The 24,563-nt window shown below is 33.6% G+C and overlaps 2 protein-coding genes across 7 annotated transcripts in view; one reads left to right on the plus strand and one right to left on the minus strand.

Annotated features, from left to right (window-relative positions):
• LOC126969597 (uncharacterized) overlaps positions 1 to 3,263 on the minus strand; it is a 67,087-nt gene extending 63,824 nt beyond the window's left edge. The window contains exon 1 of the mRNA XM_050815140.1: positions 3,056 to 3,263. The gene's annotated coding sequence lies outside the window, so the exon portion shown is untranslated. The remainder of the gene's footprint in view (positions 1 to 3,055) is intronic.
• A 4-nt stretch (positions 3,264 to 3,267) lies between these two features.
• LOC126969545 (protein I'm not dead yet-like) lies at positions 3,268 to 22,124 on the plus strand. 6 transcript variants are annotated; one of them, XM_050815040.1, is made up of 14 exons: positions 3,268 to 3,527; positions 5,714 to 5,837; positions 7,144 to 7,296; positions 8,470 to 8,585; positions 9,342 to 9,456; positions 11,252 to 11,354; positions 13,268 to 13,328; positions 15,963 to 16,088; positions 16,922 to 17,036; positions 19,090 to 19,205; positions 19,295 to 19,386; positions 19,471 to 19,563; positions 21,124 to 21,261; positions 21,845 to 22,124. In XM_050815040.1, exons 1-14 carry the CDS (start codon positions 3,385 to 3,387, stop codon positions 21,928 to 21,930), a joined length of 1,581 nt encoding a protein of 526 aa, XP_050670997.1. In that variant the 5' UTR covers positions 3,268 to 3,384; the 3' UTR covers positions 21,931 to 22,124. The 6 variants fall into 6 exon arrangements, with proteins under 6 accessions (XP_050670997.1, XP_050670998.1, XP_050670999.1 ...); XM_050815041.1 differs by lacking the exons at positions 3,268 to 3,527; positions 5,714 to 5,837 and adding exons at positions 6,837 to 7,001; positions 19,655 to 19,854; XM_050815042.1 differs by lacking the exons at positions 3,268 to 3,527; positions 5,714 to 5,837; positions 9,342 to 9,456; positions 11,252 to 11,354 and adding exons at positions 6,837 to 7,001; positions 19,655 to 19,854.
• Positions 22,125 to 24,563: the final 2,439 nt, after the last annotated feature.

Here is a 24,563-nt window from a genome sequence, read left to right on the forward strand (position 1 = left end):
CTGTATTCGCATTTTAACAGATCTCAAAATGGGACCACCCTGTGTGGCCACCTATGACAATGCCTAGAAATAAAAATAACGTAAGAAACTGGTATTTACTTTGAATTTTGTTCATGTTTTCTTGTTTTAGTAATATCGCGTAAATCAAATGACGTCATATACGTTATTGCGTATATCTCATATTCATATTTTAAAACTAGCTGACATTTCAGAGATTAGCCGGAACAAACAGACAGGCAGACAGACAAAAATTGGTGTAAGAACCGTATATATTATATTCATATACACGTAGTAAAAAACGGTTATTTCAATATTACAAACAGACACTCCAATTTTATAAATATGTATAGATAAAAGATTTTACATGATTTTAATTGTCAGTTGAATTCTCGTCAAAATCGAGAACCATATTTATCATAAGCTAATAGACAGTGGGAGGCTCCTTTTCACAGGATGCCGGCTAGATTATGGACACCACAACGGCACCTATTTCTGCCGTGAAGTGAAATTACTGGGCAAATGAGAATTAGCATCTTATGTCTCAAGGTAACGAGCGCAGTTGTAGAGCCGCTCAGAATTTTTGGGGTTTTTCAAGAATCCTGTGCGGCACTGCATTGTAATGGGCATCTCGTTCCTTATTTTCATAAAAAAAGACAGGCTTCAGAATCTTACTTATAGCAGAAAACTTACTATAATTAGCGTATTAGTATACGTTTAGTAAAAAGCTGTTTATTTCAATAAGAAACAATTAATTAACAATTCAAATTCAAATATTTGTGAAAGATGTTACATCACTTATTGAAAGTCAAAAAACTACCACCCATTCCAGAATGAATGCCTCAGGCCTGAGAAAAACGGGCGCAACAAACTCAGCGGGCTTTTTTTTCCATCATAAAATATGTTTATATAAACTTATTATTTAATAGCCTGAGGGCGGTCGCACCACTCCCAATCTGTGGTATCATTAAGAAAGTCATTTATGTTATAGTAACCTTTACCACACAAACGTTTTTTAACAATTATTTTGAAAAACGTAATACTTTTGTTTTAAACATTTTCTGGGATCTTGTTGTAAAGGCATATACATCGATCAGACAGTCAATTCCTACTCTGTGGTAATGAACTGTTTGTTTTTTATTTTCGAATTAATTTACCTTTTTACGATTGACTTGTTGAAGCGTATGGAATACCGTAAGACGTCAAGTGAGAGCTTTTCATTTCAAATTTATGATTTATAGTGCTTAGACAATAGTTGCAAATTATAAATTGTGTCCACACATTGTAGTCACAAGTGTCAATCTTAGTTCTATTTCGTTAATTATTAACATTAAATAAAATTACATAGCACACGGTAATCACTGGTTGGCTCTGTACAGGGTTTCCTTGTGAGCCATCCAGAGGAATTTAATTTAAAGGTGCCTCTTTGTTTCTGTTTTTGAGACTGAGACTGTACTTTAATTATAATTAATAATAAATAATAAACAAAAAAAAATAAAAAATAAAATATTTTCTGCGCTTGTTTATAAAAAAATGTGTTTCTTGTGCAGAGGGTTTTAAACTTATTGAATTATGACGGTGACTCTTAAAAAATGCTTTGAATATTTAAAAAAAAACGAAAAAACACGATTTTTATAGAAAACCGAACTAAAAATACACTTGTTGAAAATTGAAATTTATAATTAACATCAATTCCTGCCTTACAGACGACAGATGAAAATTATATAAGTAAATTAACAAAAAAAAAATGTCTAAATTCAACAATGGAATAATTTTATCAAATTAATGTATTGTCATCGGCCCTCGATAAATCTACGAAGTTTAAACGGAATGTGGCCGTTTAAAGTGGGTCAAAATAGCGCCTAAATGATCCGGTTTCAAACAAACAAACATACATACAGGTGAAGCAAATAAAAAGCGTGTAATCTTATGAAAATACAATACGTTTCTACGTCCAGGAATGAAATCGTATCCATCTTACATGCGGTTTCGTCATAAGAGCAACTAGAAATCTTTTTTTTTTAATATAACACCATAACCTTATCGCCTCTTAATCAATTGATCATACCCAAATACAATTCAAAACGAGATTAAATCAAAGGAAAGTAAACAAATTCTGCATATTTAGCTTCTCAGTTGTACAGACTATTAAATAAATAATATAATATAAAAAGTAATAAAATAAAACTTAAATAATCTAATAAAATTAATTTATTACAAATAGAATAAAGAATGAAGAAAGAAGAATCATAAAGAACGCTGTCGGCAGGTAAGGTGCCGTGAAGCTGGCAAAAAATGATATTTATAAAATTACTCTGTATGTATATTTCTATTTAATTTCATAATTGGCATGCTAGGACACGTAACTGGGTTCATTAATATACATTTTTAAAATGTCATCGTGTTATTTAAATACTCTTTCAACAAAACTATTCGTCTTTCACCAATGGTAAGCTACTTTGCACAAGGATGCCGGCTAGATTATGGGTACCACAACGGCGCCTAATTCTGCCGTGAAGCAGTAAGTTGTAAGCATTAATGTGTTTCGGTATGAAGGGCGCCGTAGCTAGTGAAATTATTGGGCAAATGAGACTTAACATCTTATGTCTCAGGCAACGAAAAAAACGCACAAAATAATAATGATAAACAAAAGAGAGAGAAAAGCACAAGTAAAAAATTTGCGTTTATACATTTGTTGCAAAACTTTAACATCCATACATTCTATTTTACATTTGATGATATTTTGACAATCATCAAATAACAAAATTAAAAATTACATTTACTATCTATTATATTTTAAGAACATTTATATTATCCATTTAAATCGTAACTCATAAGTTTATATTTTATATCTGGGAAACTTAAAGTGATACAATAACTTAATTACTAAACATTTAACACCAATAAAAAGTTTTCGCATATTGAATATCTATCTTCTTTGATACAGTCATACATTGTCTTCAATTATTCTTAAATTGTTTATTTAGTTATCATGAATTGATGCAAGACTTACAAGTACAGCACAAACATAAAATCATAAATTAATTGAATGCAGTACCTGTAGATACGACGAAAACTGGCCACTATAGCGAACGTTTGTCACGAAACATTTCGTGTCATAAAACACTTAGTAACCACAAGAGAGCACTTGAAAAGTTTTAATACTGTTCCGAATGTAGATGAATAAGGCGACGTGCGTTCGGTATAAGAAGCTCGCCTGACTGAACTGGGCTTTGGGCGGTCGCCATTCGGCAGAACGTGGCATAGCGAGGTAGGCCCGCGCATGCCTGTTGCCGGGCGTTTTATTTAAAACTGCACGTACGCAATTTTTCACAGACGTTCATTCTTTGAATAAAAGGGCTTATTATTCGTGAATAGTTTGTGCTTATGAATTTGATTTCATCTGTGTGGACTTCAAGATGGCTTTCTACTATGTATCTAGGTTGGACTCTGTGTTATCGAGCTGTTACCAGCGCTGTGTGTCTTTCATATTCGACCATATCCAACAGCATCGCTTTGTGCCTCTCAAGGTAAGGGATCTTCTCACGGTCCTCTTACAGTCATGCTTCCTCTGGAGAGATACTCTTTTGTACCTAGCCGAGACCTTCGAAAATCAGTTTTTTCCAAACGCGCCCTTGGTCTGACGCCCATGGCGTGCCGAGTAAGTCAATTGAAATCATTTTGAAATTTGACCGGAAAACCGAGTCGGTCGATCGGACGTACGCACGTCTCATTCAATTTCTGGTTTTAGGAACTGCTATTTCCCTTAAAACTTTTAATAGAATGAAGATGAATAATGTAGGTTTAGTTACGAACAGGTAGATTGCGCGGGAACGTAATAGAACTTGCCGTACGCCATATTGAGTAGTTAACGACTAAGATGGTCTGACTTCTCAACCATTCCGGTCTTTTATTTAACTGAAACATAGATATCTGTGACCCAGTCAAGAAAGGCAAGACTATCTCAATTTGTAGGTAGAGGACATTAAGATTGGAATTAGTTAAAATATATTACAAAAGTCAAGCCTTGAGTACGCAGAGCAGCTAAAGCATCCACGTCGGATTCTTCTTATCTTTTTCATGTGATATAAATTCAAACAAAATATTTAAAATTCAAACATGAGCAGTCTCAGAGTGCCTTATATACCTTTTTATGAATGTCAACGTATCTCCTATTTTGTATCTAGTATATTGCGATACTGCAGTGTTTATATCGTGATTTTAGAAGGTGCAATATTTTACATATCTTCTTTAATATTATATTTTTAATATTATAATATTTAAAGTAACCATCTACTTATATAATATTGTTAATTATAAATCATTATTTTATATCAAGTCTCCGTTCTAGTTTTTCATCAGATTGGATGGTGTGCGAGTAACAATTTTTTTGATTGACTTAGTATAGTATTATATTGTATTTTTGGAATCTTCCGAGCATGTATTATTTTTTCGCTATCATATTTATGTTCTCAATACTTACCTATTCGAAATATAGTAGCGATATCTACTACTAAAACATATACATCAGTACTGTTTTGTTGCGAAACATAAAAGTTTTTAAAATGCCAACACTTCAATGCAATTTTATAACCTATTACAATAAATCTTGACCAACTTGAATTTGTAACCTAAGACGAAAAAATATCGAACAAGAATGTCTTCACCGAATGATGTAAATGTTGATCCTGAAGTGGATTTAAATCAAAATGAAAAGGCGGAAGAAGCACAAAAAGTATCAGAAGACCCGTAAGTTTATTATCTCTTAAATACTAAACTTCAACTTCGGTTTAAATAAATCTATTTTCATAAGATTTAACATACATAAAATCACTTACATGAGAACTTAATAGATGAATGAAAAATTATTGAATTAAGAGATATATCTTCTATGATGAATACTATGAGTTAATAATGTTTATAGATAATATGAGTAAAAATCAAGAGTAAAATTTAAATAAGCAGGTAGGTTTAATATTTGACTTAATTAGGTTTAATTTAACAAAGGACGTATCGGTATACTAACAGCTTAAGAAATGATAAAAATAATGATAGCAACTTAATCTAAATGCAGTCGTTTTAGAGAATAGATGACATCACTACATATTTTAAAACAAAGTCCTCCGCCACGTCGTTTTTTCAGTGTGTTCGCGTAAACTCAAAAACGATTGCACCAATTTCCATACTGTTTTCACCAATGGATAGCGTGGAAAGTTTAATTACGAAATTTGTTACGTTTTTGTGCACATTTAGTATAAATTAACATTTTTTGGAGGCGTCGAAAAACAATTGCCATCTGAGAGCTTTCAACGAAAACACTAGAAGATATAACAAAATAATGTATGGTGGAATTGCGTATCTCTTATAGGTCTACAGAAAAGTCGCCAATGGAAAATCTCTTAAGGATAACATACTACATTCATTTTAACACCTTATAAAGCGTACGTTTCAAAACTCGGTTTTCTCCAGATCTCTTTTTCAGGTAGTTTTCCTGAAAACAATCTGGTAAGGTCTTGAAATTACACACATTTATTCCTTTAAAAGTGTTTTATTTAAATGTGTAATACTCGCGTTAATCAAAGAAATTACTATTTGTATTACTACTTACAGAACAGCATCAGTTGGTCTAGACCAACTGATGCTGTTCTGGTCTGGTTGGTTTGGCTAGTTAATGATAAGATTATGATAATTGTCTAGATTATGTGATACATTTCAGGCATGACACTCAACCAGCAAGCAGCTTGGATAAGATCAAGTGTATTTTAACCGTCTATTGGCGAATCCTTGTTTGTGTTCTAACGCCAGTCATTTTGATATCACTACTCTCATTTCCACCAAAGGTAATTAATTAATGGTACATTTTACGTTATTTATAAAATTAATTATAAATGCCGATAAAACAAAATGCATCAAATTTGCTATGCCAAATGTAAAACAATTTCCAACAAATATTAAACTCCATTGAGTTTCGAGGAGTCTCTTTTTATTGTAGATTCTACAGTATTTCTGGGACTTTAGATTGATTCAAAACTAAAAAGGGTGCCCCCAAATAGAATCACTTGCAGGTAGACTTATCTCAGCAGCGTATGCGGTTCGAACAATCAGACAACTAACTAACGAACCCACGGCTAGACTTGTGTACTTTAGCTGCTTTCATAGTGTTATGACATATGGCATTCTGCTATGGGGTAACTCAGCAGATATCCAAACAATATTTGTTTTACAGAAAAGAGCAATTTGTGGCATATATAATATTATGAAACCTTGCGACTCATTGCGTGACTTAGTTTTAAATATATAAATATTTTAACAGTAAGTTCTCAATATATTTATGAAAATTGTTTGTACACACATCTAATCTGCTGAAAAGAAGTGATATACATAACATTAATACAAGATACAAGAATAAATTGTGGAATCAACAATTTACTCGTGTAAATACCGATTACAAAAACTTAAAGATTCTTTCATGGGAAACTCTGTCAGTTTCTATACCAAACTCCCATCAAAAGTGACAGAGCTATCAATCGTCAGTCATCTTATAACTAAAAAAATATACTAAGGAAGCCTATTATAGAATAGATGTTTTTATAAATGCCCATCCAGCTTGGCCAGATGTCACTCCATCTCGCAATGACAGCTTGACAATGCCTTAGACCTTAGGTTCTTGTAAACCGGTGTAGAGCTATGACTAGTTTTGTATAATATAGTTTAATAGTATATTAAAAAAAAACGAACTAGGCGTTTCTTTTCGGAAATCCTTAATAATCCAAATGATTTGAGTTTTCTTTAGTGTTAATTACGCCAATAGACTGACTCTCAGTCTCGTGCCAGATTTTGCCAGCTAAACACGTGTCGAATTGTTTAAAGACAAATAATGGCGGAATGAACACTAAAGAAAACTCAAATCATTTGGATATATTAGAATAGTTTATTGTATGACGATTCAATGTGACCCTCAAAATTTTATTGAAAAATGATATTCTGATTCTGATTCTATTAATGTGTGTTTTATGCTTTATAATTTATTTTGGTTAAATTCAGAGCGTTGTTGGCCTTACTTTCAGACCCCAATATTGCGATACATATAAATAAATTTACTACAAGTAATACTTATAAATTTTTACTTATTATGCTTATTTCCAGCCATACCAATGGTGTGCATACACTTTAGTGTTGATGGCTGTTTACTGGGTCAGTGAATGCATCCCATTACCAGTGACATCTTTCCTGCCGATCATAATTTTCCCCATCACTGGTGTTATGAGCACAACTGAAGTGTGCATGTGTTATATAAATGTAAGTTTTATATCCTTTATTAATTTGATAGGCTTTACAGTCGAATAGATGATGACCTGCCTTACAAACTATGTTTTAATTCCGATTACCTCTGACATATGGAAAATATGGAGACTTCTTCGGTTTCTATATTTTAATTGATTTAATAAAATAATTGTGCTTACAATCATATTACATAGAATCTTAATAATGTTTATGCAAATGTCATGTGTATCTGTTGTTGATAATAATAAAGAATAATTTAATACCGTAATAAGATAGAATTCATTAATTTGATATTTAAATAATTTCATATCCTTCTAATGTGGACTCCCTCAGGGTAAAAGGTGTTTCATTTACAAACAGATGAACTGTAGATAAGGTACTTCACTGATTTCGAGTTGTAGGGCATTGTATTGGCGACAAAATCTATAGATAGGGTTATGGAAGGACACGTTATTATTACAGAACGGAATGGTTTAAGGCTGTTCATGTCTTGAAGACAAGGAATGAATCAATAAGCAAGTAAAAGACATCGGTGACTCTGTAGTGCATTGCGATTTGCGATCACAAAATTTGGAGACTTCTTCATTTTCTGTATTTAAATATTTCGCTATTTTAATTTATATATTTGTGTTCACAATTATAAAGTACGTATATAATTTGAAGGTGTGCCTTAAATAGCTGTATAAGAATGTAAAAACAATAAATTCGTAATTTTTTCAACCTTGTGTATGAAATACTTAGTGTGGTTTGAGATATATTTTATGGAAAAAGAGAACAAACGAGCTTACGCGTCACCTGGTGTTAAGTGATCACAACCACTCATATTGTCTTGCACCTGAGGAATCACAGCATTGCCGGCCCTTAAGGAAGGAGTATGCGGTTTTTTTGAAGGTACGCATGTAGTATCGTCTCAGAAACTCAAAATCATAACGTGGAAGAAATTTCCTTGAAAAGTTTAATTAAATTTAATAACCTTTATTATTGTTTAATAAATTTGGTATATTTAATAATTGATTTTAATATCTTGTATGTTGCAAGTTTTAAAAATGATTTAATAGTATTTGTTTTTCTGAATATTTTATGCACATCGGGAGTAAACCAACTTGGTCTTACCAAATTCTCTTTTACTGGAATATCTCTCGCATCAATATCTGAATATATTTTTATTTAATGTTATGTTTCATCCAGGACACAATACTAATGTTCCTTGGCAGCATGATATTGGCATATGCTGTGGAACAATCTGGACTTCATAAGCGTTTGGCTCTTCTCGCCATCAGGTCTATTGGCTACTCCCATTACAGGTTTGTTTAGGAAGTTTACTCTCATACTAACGACATATTAAAAATGTGAGAATATTTCTCTGTGTCCCAAAAAGAGTATTTTAGAATTTGTGAATAATTTCACTATAGCAGAATGTACAATACAAAGCGAAGGAAAGCACAGCTTGTTTAGCTGTTTACGCTTATTTATACATTTATACGTCTAGATAGACTATGACAGAAACAAAACATCGACAAAAAAAAACATTACAACTTACCTCTATTTTGAGCAGTTTACGCACACTAACACAAAGTGTCAAATAAATCGCGAGTGTAAGACGTAGCTTGTCACGCACACTAAACTATATATAGGAATATTAATTCCTGGCCTGTTTTTATCGGTTGTTAGACAACCAAGTGAATCTATCTAGACGTATAAATTATATAAGTCTATAAGTTACATTAATTATATTATGTAATATGTTTAATTGTTAATAATTGATTGCGTATAGATTATACTAGTAAATTTTGCTCTGACTGATCACACTCCACTCCTAGGTCTATCTATAGAGCTAACTGTCTCCTAGAGCGACACAGTTAAGTCTCATATATTAAAGACCCAAAGAAATTTTCGCTTCGATTAACTGCATTATCAGTAAATTATTTCCTTTAAAAATTTCTAACTGGGCTGAGCGTACTTCAATTACTGTGAGATCATTACACCATTATTTAATGTCTATGGTGATTTTTATGTCGGGCAGTTGCAGAAACTTCGTACTCATCAATGTCTATTTACAGATTATTATTTGCTATGTGTGCTATAACTATGTTTATATCCATGTGGATAACGAACACGGCAGCAACTACAATGATGGTTCCAATAAATTTTGCTCTACTCAAAGTTTTTGAAGAGGTTAGTTCTCGTATTTAAAGCATATTTTTGAAGTAATATTTATACTGGCGCGTTTGGGAATAATTTTGACATCTTAATACGCTGCTCGCGCACACTATGGAGAATTATCTGTGTATATGAATAAGTGTCCGTCAAAATGCGTTAAATTAGGGTGGCGGTACATTCGCATCAGGGTAAACCTTAAAAGAAGCGCCAAATAAAAAATCACTGTAGGTGTACGTTTCCCTATAATAACTCTTTAAGGTTATATTTAATAAATTATTTTGTACAAGGTAAATTGTTAAAATTTTCAATAAGTAACTATCTACTTTAGTCGACAGTAAAATAATTTTTTCAACTCGATATACTTCAATTCGTAAGAAATGCTACATTCACCATACTTCATACCATACCCTGTGCCTACACCAGCGCCATTGTCTAAGTGTTTTGAAGTGTTATTTACAGAATAAGATGAATACTTTTTCAACTTTTCTCCCATATGAGATGATTCCATCTGCCTCTACCCTCCCGAAGCCTACCCCTTGAGGGAAAGTTGAAAACAGGCGCGATGTATGTTGTCACGTCTGTTAGTGGACAGTCGGTATAGGGTGTTCAGCTGTACTTCAGGGTGCTCACCCAAAAAAGTTGGCCAAGTAGCCACCTCATCTCGGTTATCCGAGCAACGGGCGCGGTGGCCTTCAATTGACCTGAAGTAGATGGTTCCGAAAGGTTCCTCGGCGGTTACCCGCCAAACGTGGTGGAGGTGGCTTTACCGACACGGGTGCTATGGGGGAGGGGAGCTCACTGGTTATCAGTGCCCCTCCATTGGTGGCGGAGTCGTAGTGGCTTGGCGCAAATGGGATGTAGATCTTTATAACCGAAAGGTTGTTAAGTCCATGGGAAGGGAAATGCCTCTACCCTCCATAGACATCCAAAAATGACAACTTCAAGTTGGTTTTTAAATGTCTCTTAAATTATCTTAGGAGCTTTTTAGGATTTCATCCCCACCATCTGGATGTGTGGTGGTCCTCCACGGTGCGGTTTTCAAGGAGCTTTCTTCCACGTACTACAAAGCTGTGGAATGAGCTTCCTTGTGCGGTGTTTCCGGGACGATACGACATGGGTACCTTCAAAAAACGCGCGTACACCTTCCTTAAAGGCCGGCATCTTGTGATTCCTCTGGTGATGCAAGAGATTGTGGGCGGCGGTGAACACTTAACTCCATGTGACCCGTACGCTCGTTTGTCCTCCTATTCCATAAAAAAAAATGTATTACAAATAATAATTACAAAACATTTACAGGAATAGGCATATCTGTTTTTTATGATACGTTTTTTTTATATTTCGTTCATTAATAATACATAATAATAGCATTTAAAATATTTTTTTTAACAATAAACAACCGACTTCAAAAACATTATTCCAAAACAATAGATATAATATACACTAAAAAGTATAAAAATATTTGCGTATTTTTGTACAATCTAATTAATTAATCTAATTCTAGTTGCGATTATTGTTATTTTTGGAATCGGTGTCCTTCCGCCGCGAACCGCTCTCGCCTCTCGCCTCCTCACAACTCAAGCACATCTCACCTATAACTATGTATGTAGGTACAAACCTATCTTGGATGACACTGACTCCATTTGTACATCCAGACATCCAATTATTTGTAATTACATTATTTGTAGAAACAAGGCAGTGTGTTCTATAATAGTCCTGATAAAATTTGAAGGAAGTTATCGTTAAGCTATTAACGTCATATTATGATTATTTTTTAAAGTGATTGATTTCCTGAATATTTTTTTTATTTCAGCACAATCTACTTACTATTTATGATGAAGATGAAAATGGTGAAAAAGTTGCCTCCGACATAACAACATGTTATTTTTGTGCAGCAACATTCTCTGCAACATTTGGTTATTATTACTAAGAAATCACTTACCTTTCTATCTTTTTTTTAAATAAAAATACGGGTGAGATGAGCAGTACGTTCAGCTGATGGCAGGGCGTGTAATCATATGCCCTGCCCGCTACAATGCAGTGCCGCTCAAGATTCTTGTAAAGCCCAAAAATTTTAAAACTTTAGACAAGATTTTAAGTCTCATTTACCCAGTAATTTCACTAGTTACGGCGCCCTTCAGACCGAAACACAGTAATGCTTACACATTACTGCTTCACGTCAGAAAAAGGTGCCGTTGTGGTACCCATAATCTAGCCGGCATCCTGTGAAAAAGAGACTGCCTTTCAGTAGGTGGTTTGTTATTTGTTCTAAGAACATTTGGGATCCTCAAGCAAAAAAAAAAACTACCTAGGCTTAGGCTGAGATGGAGAGAGCTTCGGTTTGGCCAAGGACCGCGACGTAACAATATGTCTTCAATTTTCTGAATTTATACTAACATACGACGCCCTTATGATGAAGAATGATATCGTGAGGTAACTTAAAACACATAGAACTACAAGGATATTTTTAGCTCTCGGCATTTTGTTTATATTTTATACTTATACCTTAGAGGCAACTATGTGGGAAGGGCCAATACGAAAAAGGAGAATAGGACGTCCTAGGAAAAGGTGGATAGAAGACATTCAAGCGACAGCAGGATACTTAAGGCTGATTTACACGTATTTAGTTGCCAAGTCTTAACTAAATTTTAACTAAATTTCAAGTGACTTAATTTTAAGTAACCGTTTACACGTAAAAATATCTAGTTAAACTCATTTATTCGCTCAAGATGGACGATGGACGGCTAATACTCTTTATTTTTGTTTCAACTTCTTTAACACCAAAATTTGCAATCGCTATGGCTGACGTTATAGCGGCAAGACGATGTTGTTTTGCTTGCTTATTTCTGTAATTTAAGCTTTTAATATTCCATAAACAATCGTCCTTTATGTATTCTTCAATGAACCTTATTGTCGTGTCTTCCGTCCACTTCGACATTTTCGAAAGATTTTTATTTATAAATTAAGTAGGAACTACGTTGCAATCACTCCGCCAGCTTATGCTTCTCACTTAAATTTAACTAAATTTTGCCTGTCCAAACGTGTCAAGTGATTAGCCACGCCCACCAACTTAACCAAAAATAGACAAAATTCTATTCTACCTTGTTTACTTGCAACTAAATTTTAACTTGCAACTTCTTACTAAATTTACTGTTTACACGGGTTAAGTCACTTAAAATTAAGTTAAAATTTAATAAATTTTTAGTCAACTTGATACGTGTAAATCAGCCTTTATGGAAAAAGATAGCAATGGAAAAAGAGGCATGGAACAAGCTGGAGGAGGCCTATACCCATAAAGGGGTTCCAATCAATAATGATGAAGACAGCACATGACAACAGTCATTAATAAAAATAAAAATTATATATTTTTTATCTATGTAAATAATGCTAACAATAAGTAATATTTATTATAATAGATGTAATCATAGATATAACTGTAAGAATGTAATTTAATTGTAGATTGGAAATAAATAAGTTTTATTATTATTATCATATAAAATATCGTATATTGGATGCATCAACTTTGAGTTTGAATTTGTTGTTTATGAAAGGATTCTTCGTGAACATCATGTTCGTGATTACCGTCATAATAATTATTAACAATTATTAGTAATCGCATCCAAGTTTATTCGGCAAATCAGATTTCATGTTATCTGATGTTTTATAGGTCGTACCACGACCCTTAATAAACTAAAGAAGAAGTGCTGTGCTGTTGTGAACCAAGAAAACAAATTAAGAGATTGAAATAAAACCTTACAAAGAGAAAATAAAAATCGAACAAAATTTAACAGCTGAATATTGTATTATATCGATAAATTCATAATTGCAGGTGGCATTGGTACTCTCGTTGGAACAGCTACGAACTTCGTGTTCAAAGGTTTATTTTCAAAGTAATTATCATTTTACATTTAATATTTTGCGTGTTCGTAACTAAGTTACCAACATACTTTATGTAAAAGGCATTTATTTACTCAAAATTGATTCCTTTAGAATTCTTTTTGGCGTTCTGAGAGAGAAGATGCGGCGCAAGAAACTCTGCCGGCATTCTTTTTTTTGCGCTCTTTTCAATAAAAATATAGAATATTGTAAAAATAATCATAGTCTAGTCCCAGGCTGTCCGAATACTTAGATATTCAGCTGTGGAGTAATAAGATTTGCGACACACAGTTACGACGTACATGATGGTACTTGCGCATAAAATTCCTCACCGCTCAAGATCTCTTCTTGGGCTGTGTAGAAAAATTATATTCAATAAACAAGTAACAAACATAAACAGATTATGCCTGCTAGCCGGTTAAGTGGAGTTAGTCTTTTATTGGGCGATGTATATGGTCCCAGAAAATGTACAAAACAAATGTGTTACCAGATTTAATAGAATTGTTAAAAACGTTTGTACGGGAAATATACTGCTAACTATAGCATAAACGATTTTCTTAATTCAAAGACTGGGAATGAAGCGAACATCTTCAGGCTCTTTAACTATAAATGTTTATTGTACGACATTACATTATAATCCATATTTTTATAAAAATAACGCCCGCTGAGTTTCTCGCGCCCGTTCTTCTCAGGTCTGATGCTGTCTATTTTGAATGGTTGTTTGTTTTTGACATTCAATAAGTGATTTTGAATTCTTTTGTTAATAAAATTATTTGAATTTGAATTCAAAGGAAATGATTTTCTACTGCAAGTATGTCTAATACTAGTCTCAACACACAATTTATTTTTCCTCATTTTTTGTAAAGTAAGAAATATAATCTAAAAAGCTAATACTATGGCAATGTGACGCTTTTTTAGCTCTGGGTACCAAAACACATATCTACTGATGTCATTGAACGAGTAGACATCCTTTGGAGTTTATATTAGTTGAATTTGCTCATTTATTGGAAAATCGTAGTCATATGTTTTTTTATGGTGATGGTCATTAATATGCTCTGCCCATTACAATGCAGTACCGCTCTGGATTCGTGAGAAACCCAAAAAATCTGAGCGTGCCTACAATTGTGCTCGTCACCTTGAGACATACGATGTTAAGTCTCATTTGCCCAGTAATTTCACTAGCTACGGCGCCCTTCAGACAGAAACAATAATGCTTACGCATTACTGCTTCACGGCCTAAATAGGCGCCGTTGTGGTACCCATAATCTAGCCGGCAATCTATGCAAAGAAGCCTCCCACTGGTGAAGCTTTCAGTTTGAGACAAGAGATGTTAAGTCTCATTAGCCCTGAAAATCCAGTAGCCACAGTCCACTTTTAAACAGTTATAACTAGCACATTACTGCTTGACGACATGAAAAGTCTCACATATTTTATATAAAGGAATAGGTTATATAAACACAGTTTCCTATACTTGTGTTGATTTTATATCCATTTAATTTTACACTAAGATCGTTTCCCTTTAGTTGGTCACGTTTATCCTTTGAAAGTTGTTTGTTTGTTTTGAAATCGGATCACGTGCCGTTGATTAAGTGCCCTCTTTTATATGAGCTAAGTAATAGATATTATAATATTATATTATAAGAGAAGATCCTTTTTGTATTTTATATGGAAGAGGAGGATAAACGCCCAAACGCTTGTAAGGGTCACCTGATGTTAAGTGATCAATGCCGCCCCCAGTGTCATGCAACACCAGAGGAATCACAGGAGCGTATCCAGCCTTTTAGAAAAGTGTACGCGGTCTTTGTATGTTTATTTGACAACTTTTTGATGATCATTTTTATGTTTTAATCCTTATCTTATATTTACAAATACAATTACTAAATAAAAAAATCCTTGAGAATTTATTAATTTTTACAATTCACCAAGATCCGAACCTCATTGTCACTTTTTTTATGGAAAAGGAAGACAAACTAGCGTACGGGACACCTGGCGTAAAGTGATCACCGCCGCCCACATTCTCTTGCAACACCAGAGGAATCACAGGAGCATTGCTGGCCTTTAAGGAAGGTGTACACGCTTTATTGAAGGTACCCATGTCGTATCGTCCCGGAAAAACCATACAAGGAAGCTCATTCCACAGCTTTGTAGTACTCTTGCAAAATATTTAAAGCTTCATCATTACACAAATAACATTAATTAATAATATAATATATTAACAAACAATACTCTGGTGTGTAAGCTATATTATTGTAAAGTTTCATCAAAATCCATTCAGTAGTTTTTGCGTTAAAGAAGTTCAAACATACATCCCGACATACAAACTTTCACATTTATAATATTACTAGCTGACCCGGCAAACGTTGTTTTGCCATATAAAGTATAATTCACGCGATAGTTTTATAAATAATAGCCTTTGTGTTATTCTGGTGTGTAAGCTATATTATTGTAAAGTTTCATCAAAATCCATCCAGTAGTTTTTGCGTTAAAGAAGTTCAAACATACATCCAGACATACAAACTTTCATATTTATAATATTATTATAATAGGATAAAACATTAATGTAACGCATAAATCCAAATATGTTATGTGCTCGTAACTTATATATTAAGGTTTTATGTATTATATATTTCCATTGTTTAATGTTTCAGAGCCTATCCAGTCGCACCAGAATATCTGTCGTTTCCAAAATTTTCTGCCTTTTCAATACCGTACATGTTGATGATGGAAGGTGCCATGTACCTTTATTTATTAATTGTTTATTTTGGATTTCTAAGGTAAACTATTTTCACAAATAAATTAAGAAATATTCTTTAGAATACGGGAGTAAACAGTCGAATTTTAAGATTCCAAAACTTTAACTCCTTATCCCTACTAATATTATGAATGTGAATGTAAGTTTGTTTGTTACGCTTTCACGCCTAAACCACTGAACCAATTTTGATGAAAGTTAATACAGAAATAGATTAGAGCTTGAAAAAGGACGTAGGCTACCTTTATATTGCGAAAACATAAAGGGAGGGGTTGAAATAGGGGATGGAAGTTTGAATGGAAATTCGTCATTTTCGAAAATAAAACCATAAACTATGTATTTAAGCACTTGATAAGTAGTAATGTACAAGCATTTGTTCGAGCATTTTTGAAAATTTGACCTACATGGGAATGAAATACTATTAAAAAGACTGTCCACAATGACAAGGGATATCCGCTGTATCATAAAAGAGTGCCACTAGCAGCGGAAAGAGCAGTTTGTATGTGTATTTTTCGAAAACTATCCTAAAAAATTAAAATGCTGCCCAAAGTAACTATTCTACGCGGACGAAGTTGCGAGAAAAACTAGTATTAAACAAAAAAAAATTGTACGTTTACTATGTCATATAATATGGAAGCACACAATGTATTTATTGTAAAACATAATATTTATCTCAAGAAAATCATAAAATGATAAGTTTGTTGTGTATGGTTAAAACTAACATGCAGATTACAGTTTCACTGTACACGCAAATATTGTGTTCATTTTAAATGAAACAAATAAATTGTACGAAAATTCAAGACGTTCGTTTGAAACTGTTAATAAAGCTAAAAAAATAATGACTTGGCAAATTTGTAGACCAAAAAGTGCTGCAGCAGAAAAGGCAAAATTAACACCAGAGGGTATAGAAGCAGCTAAAAAAACAGTGACCGAAAATTTACAAAGCTTGGGTAAAATAACATTCTGGGAAATTGTAAGTACAACATCGTATGTTATCTACAGTTCAAATGAAATATTGAGTTAAATAAATTTACATAATTTAACGATAGCAAATTTGATGGATACAACTCCATATAGTATCTTTTGTTCAAAGATTGAATATTTCTTCTCATGCAGCATGTTATTGCAATGATATAATACATGGGGCACACTAAAAGTTTTGCACTTCTAGCTAATCGGAATCATTTGAATTTCAAATGTTATATTTTTTTAAAACGTTGAAACCTTATTAGTAATAAAAAAGCAATTGGCGGGAAATTATTTGTCAATTGTTTTATAACACTCATCAAAGTCCTACGTACGCATCGAAAATGGAATTAAGTCGAAAAGATTTTAAAGCGATGATTTTTTATGATTTTAAAAGTTCTCTCTGTCCGCATGACTGTGCAGCTCGTCTACAAAATGTTTTGGGGAGAGAACCATCTTGCTTGAGCACCGTGAGGAAACGGTTTGCTGAATTTGAGAGAGGTCGGGTTTCTATACATGACGAATTTCGTGAAGGGCGGCATTCAACTGCCGTCAACGAAAATAATGTGGCTACTGATAAGCGGCGAATTGAAGATAACCCGCGGATTACCTATGAGACAATTCGAGGACAATTGGGGATTGGTATGAGCCAAATTCAGAAAATTTTACACGAAGAATTGAAAGTTCGGAAACTTTTATATCGTTGGATCCCTCGTGAACTGACAGCGGAGCAGAAGCGGGCTCGCGTGGAATGGTGCCCAAAGATGCTAATGAAGTACGACCACGGACATTCTAATGCTGTTTAGGACATTGTCACAGGAGACGAAACGTGGATTTATTGTTTTGAACCCGAAAACAAACAGCAATTTTGTGAATGGGTGTTTGAAAATGAGAACAGGCCAACATAAGTGAGGCAGGCGAGAAACGTTTGTAAAAAAAATATCGCATTTCTTTTATCAGCTAGTGCCCATCTACACAATTCCAGTTGTGTTAATGCCGAGTGGTATTCTACCACTTGTTTACCCAGGGTGTTAAAAAAATCCGGAAAGATGACATTTTTGGTCATCTTTCTTTGGTAATCTTTATATCATGTAAACACTTCTTCACACACGGCCAACAAAACTAAGTTATTGTTAGCTTCTGAAAAAGTACAACTCGTCACCCATCCTGCACATAGCCCCGACCTAGCATCCTGTGGTTTCTGTATTTTTCCAAAAATCAAAGATTTGATGAAAAGTTTCACATTTACCAAATCCGAAGAGGCAGTGATAGCGTTCAATCAGCACGTAGAAAACATACCTTCGGATCTGTGGTCCTCCTGTTTTAAGAAATCGTTCGAATGCATGAAAAAAATGTTTAAAATGTAATGAAGAGTATTTTGAAAAGCAACAAACATAATATTTTGGTTATAACATGTTATTTTTTTAAGTTATACAAAACTTTTAGTGTGACCTTCGTATATGGCTGTGTGTGAGTACTATTTAAGAAGACAGGCGTTAATTTAACTTTCTCCTTGTTTGGTAAATAATTACTCATGCCATTTAATAAATAGAGTATTAAAAATCCAATAAAAGAAATAATGACGCATAAGTCCACTGCTGGACAAAGGCCAAAGATCGCCATGACGATCGGTCCTGCACTGCCCTCATCCAACGTATTCCGGCAATCTTAACCATATCGTCCATCTTGTGGGGGGCCTACCAACACTACGACTTACGGTACGTGGTCACCATTCGAGGACCTTACTGCCCCAACGGCCATCTGTCCGTCGAGATATGTGCCCTGCCCACTTGCATTTCAGTCTCGTAATCATTTGGGCTATGTCGGTGACTTTGGTTACTTAATAATATTATAAAAAACTGAATAAGATGTTGTAAGATATGTTTTTCATGTTAATTCTTGTCTAATGTCTTCGGTTTCGATGATTCTTTATTGTCATCAATATAAAATGTAATTCATGCTTCGATGTTTTGTGTATTTGTGTCTTATTAAATTATTCTTGTTATTCCATGAAGATTATGAAAAAGTATCTACAATGCTAATTTTCTTTCTCTTTTTAGCAAGTCATAATTTTATTTAGCTTAGCCATCGCATTATTCTTCTGTCGTGCACCGCAAATATTTCATGGATGGGGAGATGAAATTGTCCGATACTTCAATTTAGAAGATTCCAAATTGTAAGCTTATTATGAATTTCGTCGTTATACATGAATTTATTACATAAATGTGAACTTATGTTTATCTAACATAATACTTTACTTTTTAGTTTGATGGACTCCGCTGCGGCTCTATTTGTCGCATTTTTAATGTTACTTTTACCGTCAACCTTGAAGTTTTTTGATAATTTTAAAGCTAAAGGTAGAGGATTAGTAAATTTTTGATCTCCAATATTTATATCTGATTAATAAGAATATAATACCTACTGATATAATTTACTTTCAGAATATGACGAACTTCCAAATTCACCTATACCTTCTGTCCTAAACTGGACTGCACTGAATGATGTAATGGGTTATAGCTTTATGTTTTTACTAGGTAAAATTGAAAACTTAAATTCTAGAATTGGACGTATCTCGCACTACTATCCTGGTGGTAGCAAAAATAAATGTTAATCAAAATATTGCAGGTGGTGGATTTGCTCTTTCCGAAGCAGCAAAAGAAGATTATACGAATTTGAATGAAAAAATCGGAGCTTTTCTAAAAGATTTTAAATTTCTAAGCAATGAACTAATAATACTCATTATAATTATTTTTACTGTTTTTACAACCAATTTTGCATCAAACGTAGCAGTTTGTAATGTAATAACGCCAATTGTTATGCAATTGGTAAGTATAATCTATTATTTTATGAATTAATCGCACACAATAGCAGTCGGTCTCATTGAGTCTTACATCTTTGTGCTTTTTGGTGTCGAGACACTTGGCCCGTGGGCTCTAGTGGTACGGAAAATGTATAAATTACTATCTACTCGCCTCAATATGACTGCTTGAAAACCCAAGCTCTGGCAGCATTTCGGTCAACGGATCAGCCTAGCTATCCAACGCGGAAATACTGCCAGTTATCTGGGTACACTTACCTAACCATATATTGTTGAAAAAAAATATATGTGCATTGTTTATTTGAATATCTTTAGTGTGGATTCCGCTAAGTTTTATTAAACAGCCCGCACGATATAGAGTTAGGGGCAAAACAGGTATAAAAGTTTAAATAGTTGGATTTCTGCAAAGTAACACCTAATTCTTAGTTTTAATATTGTTCTTCGCTGCGCTCAAACTATATACCGCGCAATCTAAGAAAAATGGCTTTTTATTACGGCAACTATTAGATGCTTTTGTGCGTGGCATCTTGACACTCAATGGCATCTTTCAAATTTTGTAACATACACTTCGTGTTATTTTACATTAAAATTAATTTAATACAAAATACTTACTGATGATATGTGATCCTAGTGTCTTTCTTATTTCTTGAAGTATTATTTTACAAAATTTTACTACAAAACGCTGCATATTAGTTTCAATTATGAGCAAAGTTTAACAGAACATGTGGCACGTATACGTCACACACTGTTCGGGACTGGATGGAGTACGCATTGGGCATTGGGCATTTTATTAGTTGCCGCACTTAGTGACTACGCCTCCGGTATCTAGTTGCACCGCAGCGGATACATATCCTTAATGTAAGGCCTTATGCAATAAAACTGCACATAACTAGGAATGAATGCCGCTAATGGAGACAAAAGATGCCTTGCCATACAAGAGATTAATGATTTATTGCAAAAATTAATGAAGTAATGAAAAAATTATTATAAAGGGATTAATTATAATTTGGCTCGTTTTAAGATAAAACGGTTAAAAAAATATACAGTAGATTTGGACCTATACCTATGTATTCACATCACAAATTTTGATGCTTGAAATAGAAATTAAAAAAATTTGAAAATTTCACACATATCGCATAACCGAAATCTAGGAAGTTGTCAGAGAGTATGTTTAATTTTAGTTATATTTACTTCATTTTAGTTTTATGTTCGCAAGAAGGCACACAATTTATATTATGAGTATATAATTTTTTTATAATATTATATTTATTTTCAGGCAAAAGAAATTCAACAAAATCCTTTATGGTACAATATTGCTTCTGGGTTTTCAGCATCATACGCTTTATGTCTTCCAGTTGGTACACCAGGAAACTTAATAGTGCAAAGTGTTGCAAATATTCCTACAATGAAAATGGTGAGTTACACACATTCACTGTATTTAAATTAAACTGTAGTAGTCTTTATGTGGTGCTATATCACAGTGTCTGAAGATGAAGGTTTACAACCAGTGTGTGTTGCCAATGATGAAATACGGTATGCAGACGTGGTCGCTAACTATGGGCCTTATGAGGAAGCTTATTATCGCTCACAGGGCAATGGAGAAGGCTATGTTCAGAGTTTCCCTGCGAGATCGAATCAGAAACGATGAGATCCGCGGGAGAACCAAAGTCACCGATATAGCCCAAATGATTGCGAAACTGAAGTGGCAGTGGGCAGGCCACATAGTTCGACGGAACAGATGGCTGGTGGGGCAGAAAAGTCCTCGAATGGCGACCACGTACTGGAAGACGCAATGTTGGTAGCTCTCCCTCAAGATGGACCGACGATCTGATCAAGATCGCCGGAATACGTTGGACGAGGGCAGCGCAGGCGCGGTCATCGTGGAGATCTTTGGGGGAGGCCTTTGTCCAGCAGTGGACGTTTTCTGGCTGATGATCATGAGGCTTTATGTATGAACGAAATATATAACATATTTTAAAATTAAGGAACATTTTCAGATAAAAGCGGGCATTGGCCCTACAATTTCAACAATTATTATATCGTGGCTTTTCATGTGCTTTTGGGGACCAGTTATTTGGCCTGACTTACACCAATTGCCCGACTGGATAAACAAAACGAATACAAGATATTTCAGTAATTAGTTAGACATATCACATGATACTCAAAATAAGCTGATTTTTTTTTATACTTTTTAATTAATATATCATTTATTTGTAGTATCTCTATTATTTGTAAACTTGTTTTCAAACCATAATAAATTATTTTGTCGTCTTTAAATGTAGTTTTATTCTATTGAGATATAAAATGAATTTAAATTTGAAATTTTTGGTGTATCCAAAATAATATCATATGATTTTTTATATTTAATTGATACAAATGAGAGACCTCTCGATACTTGGGCATGGTGCGAAAGTTTTATTTTATGAAAATAAGGGACGAGACGAGCAGGACGTTCAGCTGATGGTTATTGATACGCCCTGCCCATTACATTGCAGTGCCGCTCAGGATTCTTGAAAAACCTACAATTTTGAGCGACACCACAAATGCGCTCGTCACCTTGAGACCTAAGATGTTCAGTTATTTGTCCAGTAATTTCACATTGCGCCATTGTGGTACCCATAATCTAGCCGGGATCCTGTGCAAAGGAGCCTCCCACTGGTAAAAACCTGATATAAATAAAAGTTATTTAAGCGAAGAAATTATTATTGAATAGTCATTATTTTTTAGTTAAACAGTAGATAGAGTAATCTACCAATTTTATTGTTATGATCTAACCCGAATGGGCCACTAGTAGGTCCCAAAAACAAATTCAGATTTTCTTAATATGCTATATTATTTAAAAACATATAAGTATATAGATCTATTTATTATAATTCTAATTAATTTTGATTCTAAGAAAGAGGGTTTATCATTAAAATTGATGACTAAAAAGATTTCATTCTTTGCTGTTTTTGCAAAATTATAGCAATTATTTAAATACATGCCAATTAAAAGGCGTAAAGGGAAAGCGCAATACGATAGGTCCTATCATGCCCCAAATAAACAGTCATCAATAATTTCACCTATTTTCATTTTCAAAAGGCTGAAATAGCCTGCAGACCAGATGGTATGAAGTATTACGCGGCAAATCCCTATATAAAATATACTTAAGTGGTCATAAGTTCTGTTATGGCCTGCACCTGGTAATATAAAAAAAATATGTTCTTTTTCAATCAAGGCGCAACTCTATTTGTATATCAGGGATTGGAAACATTTGCAACACATAATCGCACTCAGTACCTCCTATTTAGTAATTCTATACAAACTTTCTGTGGCAAGGCAAATTGTACTACTGCCAGGAATGTATCTGATACTTAAGGCATAAATCTTCAGAAGCAAAACTACTACAGAATAGTACTTTTTTGCCAGATTAACTATTCTAAAAAAATTACGTCGAGTTTCAAATTTATCGATACCTGTATGGTATAAAATATGTAGGAAAGGTTTTAATAGGGATATTAATATTGTAATTACAATAAAAATGTATTTAATTAAATGATTTTGCTCACACTGGGCCTCATCTAGCGGAAATTTGGTCATGTGTTGTCTTTTTTCGACTCCTATTCGACTGGTTTTTAACTTGCATATTTCACCACAGACTTTGTTCATATTGAGTTTTTTTTACTGTGTTACACTGACTTTGTCACTGAGTTAATACAAATAGAGTGATTCAGGGGTATAAACACGTTTTCTTCTAATTTACACATACAAAACATAAATACGTAGAGTACTGGAACTTTTTTTGGCATTAGTAATAGTAAATGTTAACGACAATATGGCGATGAAATATAATCCAGCTAAGTTCGGAAGTGAACAGTAGCTTATTACAAAGTGGGTTCTGGCTATCTCCTTTATTTAAGGGATTACAGCAGTCATTAAAATCAATGCACGTTTCATACAATTTTTTTAACAGGGAGTTTTGCTAGGATAGATAAATTTAAAATATTTGAAATGCAATTCTAACATTTTATTGCTTACAGATTTGAACAGATTAAAATATTGTATACTTTCAAAAATATAATCATTATCACGCTCCTCTAAAAGCAAGCCTGAAGGCGAAAATCTCTAAGAAAAAAGCGATTCACTCAATTGTATGAAACGTGCAGTCAATGATAGATTGACAGATGATGACTATAATCTTGTAAAAAACGGAGATAGCCGAAATCCACTACGTTTCGCTTTAAAATTTAGCCTGAATATACTTCGTCGCCAATCGCCATACTGTAATCAAAGAGAATTTAAACACTTCATTCAAGAGACGGGAGTTCTATACGAAATGATGAGAAATGTTGCTTGTGTTGTATTGCACTAAATCTTGATACCAACATAATCAACTAATGACGTAATATCAGAGCTGCCAATATAATAAATATATAGGGTTGGAATCAATCCATAATTTTTATCGACAAGTAACTTTAATTAAATATATATATAATTAATATAAATAATGTCTAATTTAAAGGTTCTTTTTTGTTAATTTAATATAGGCCTAAGCAAAGTCTAACTAGTTTCAACTAAGGGATACGTTTTAGTTATCTCAAAGAAAAATACAATTAAAAATTAATATTTTATAAATAGTTTTGTTTTGCGTTGTAGTTTAGGTTTGGTATTCGTTTTTCAGATGCTGCAATAAATTCGTAGGCGTGTGTCCTGAATCTGAAATTATAACAGAATACA

Source organism: Leptidea sinapis, chromosome 18 (genome assembly GCF_905404315.1).
Source record: "Leptidea sinapis chromosome 18, ilLepSina1.1, whole genome shotgun sequence".
In the NCBI taxonomy this organism is placed as follows: Eukaryota; Metazoa; Arthropoda; class Insecta; order Lepidoptera; family Pieridae; genus Leptidea; species Leptidea sinapis.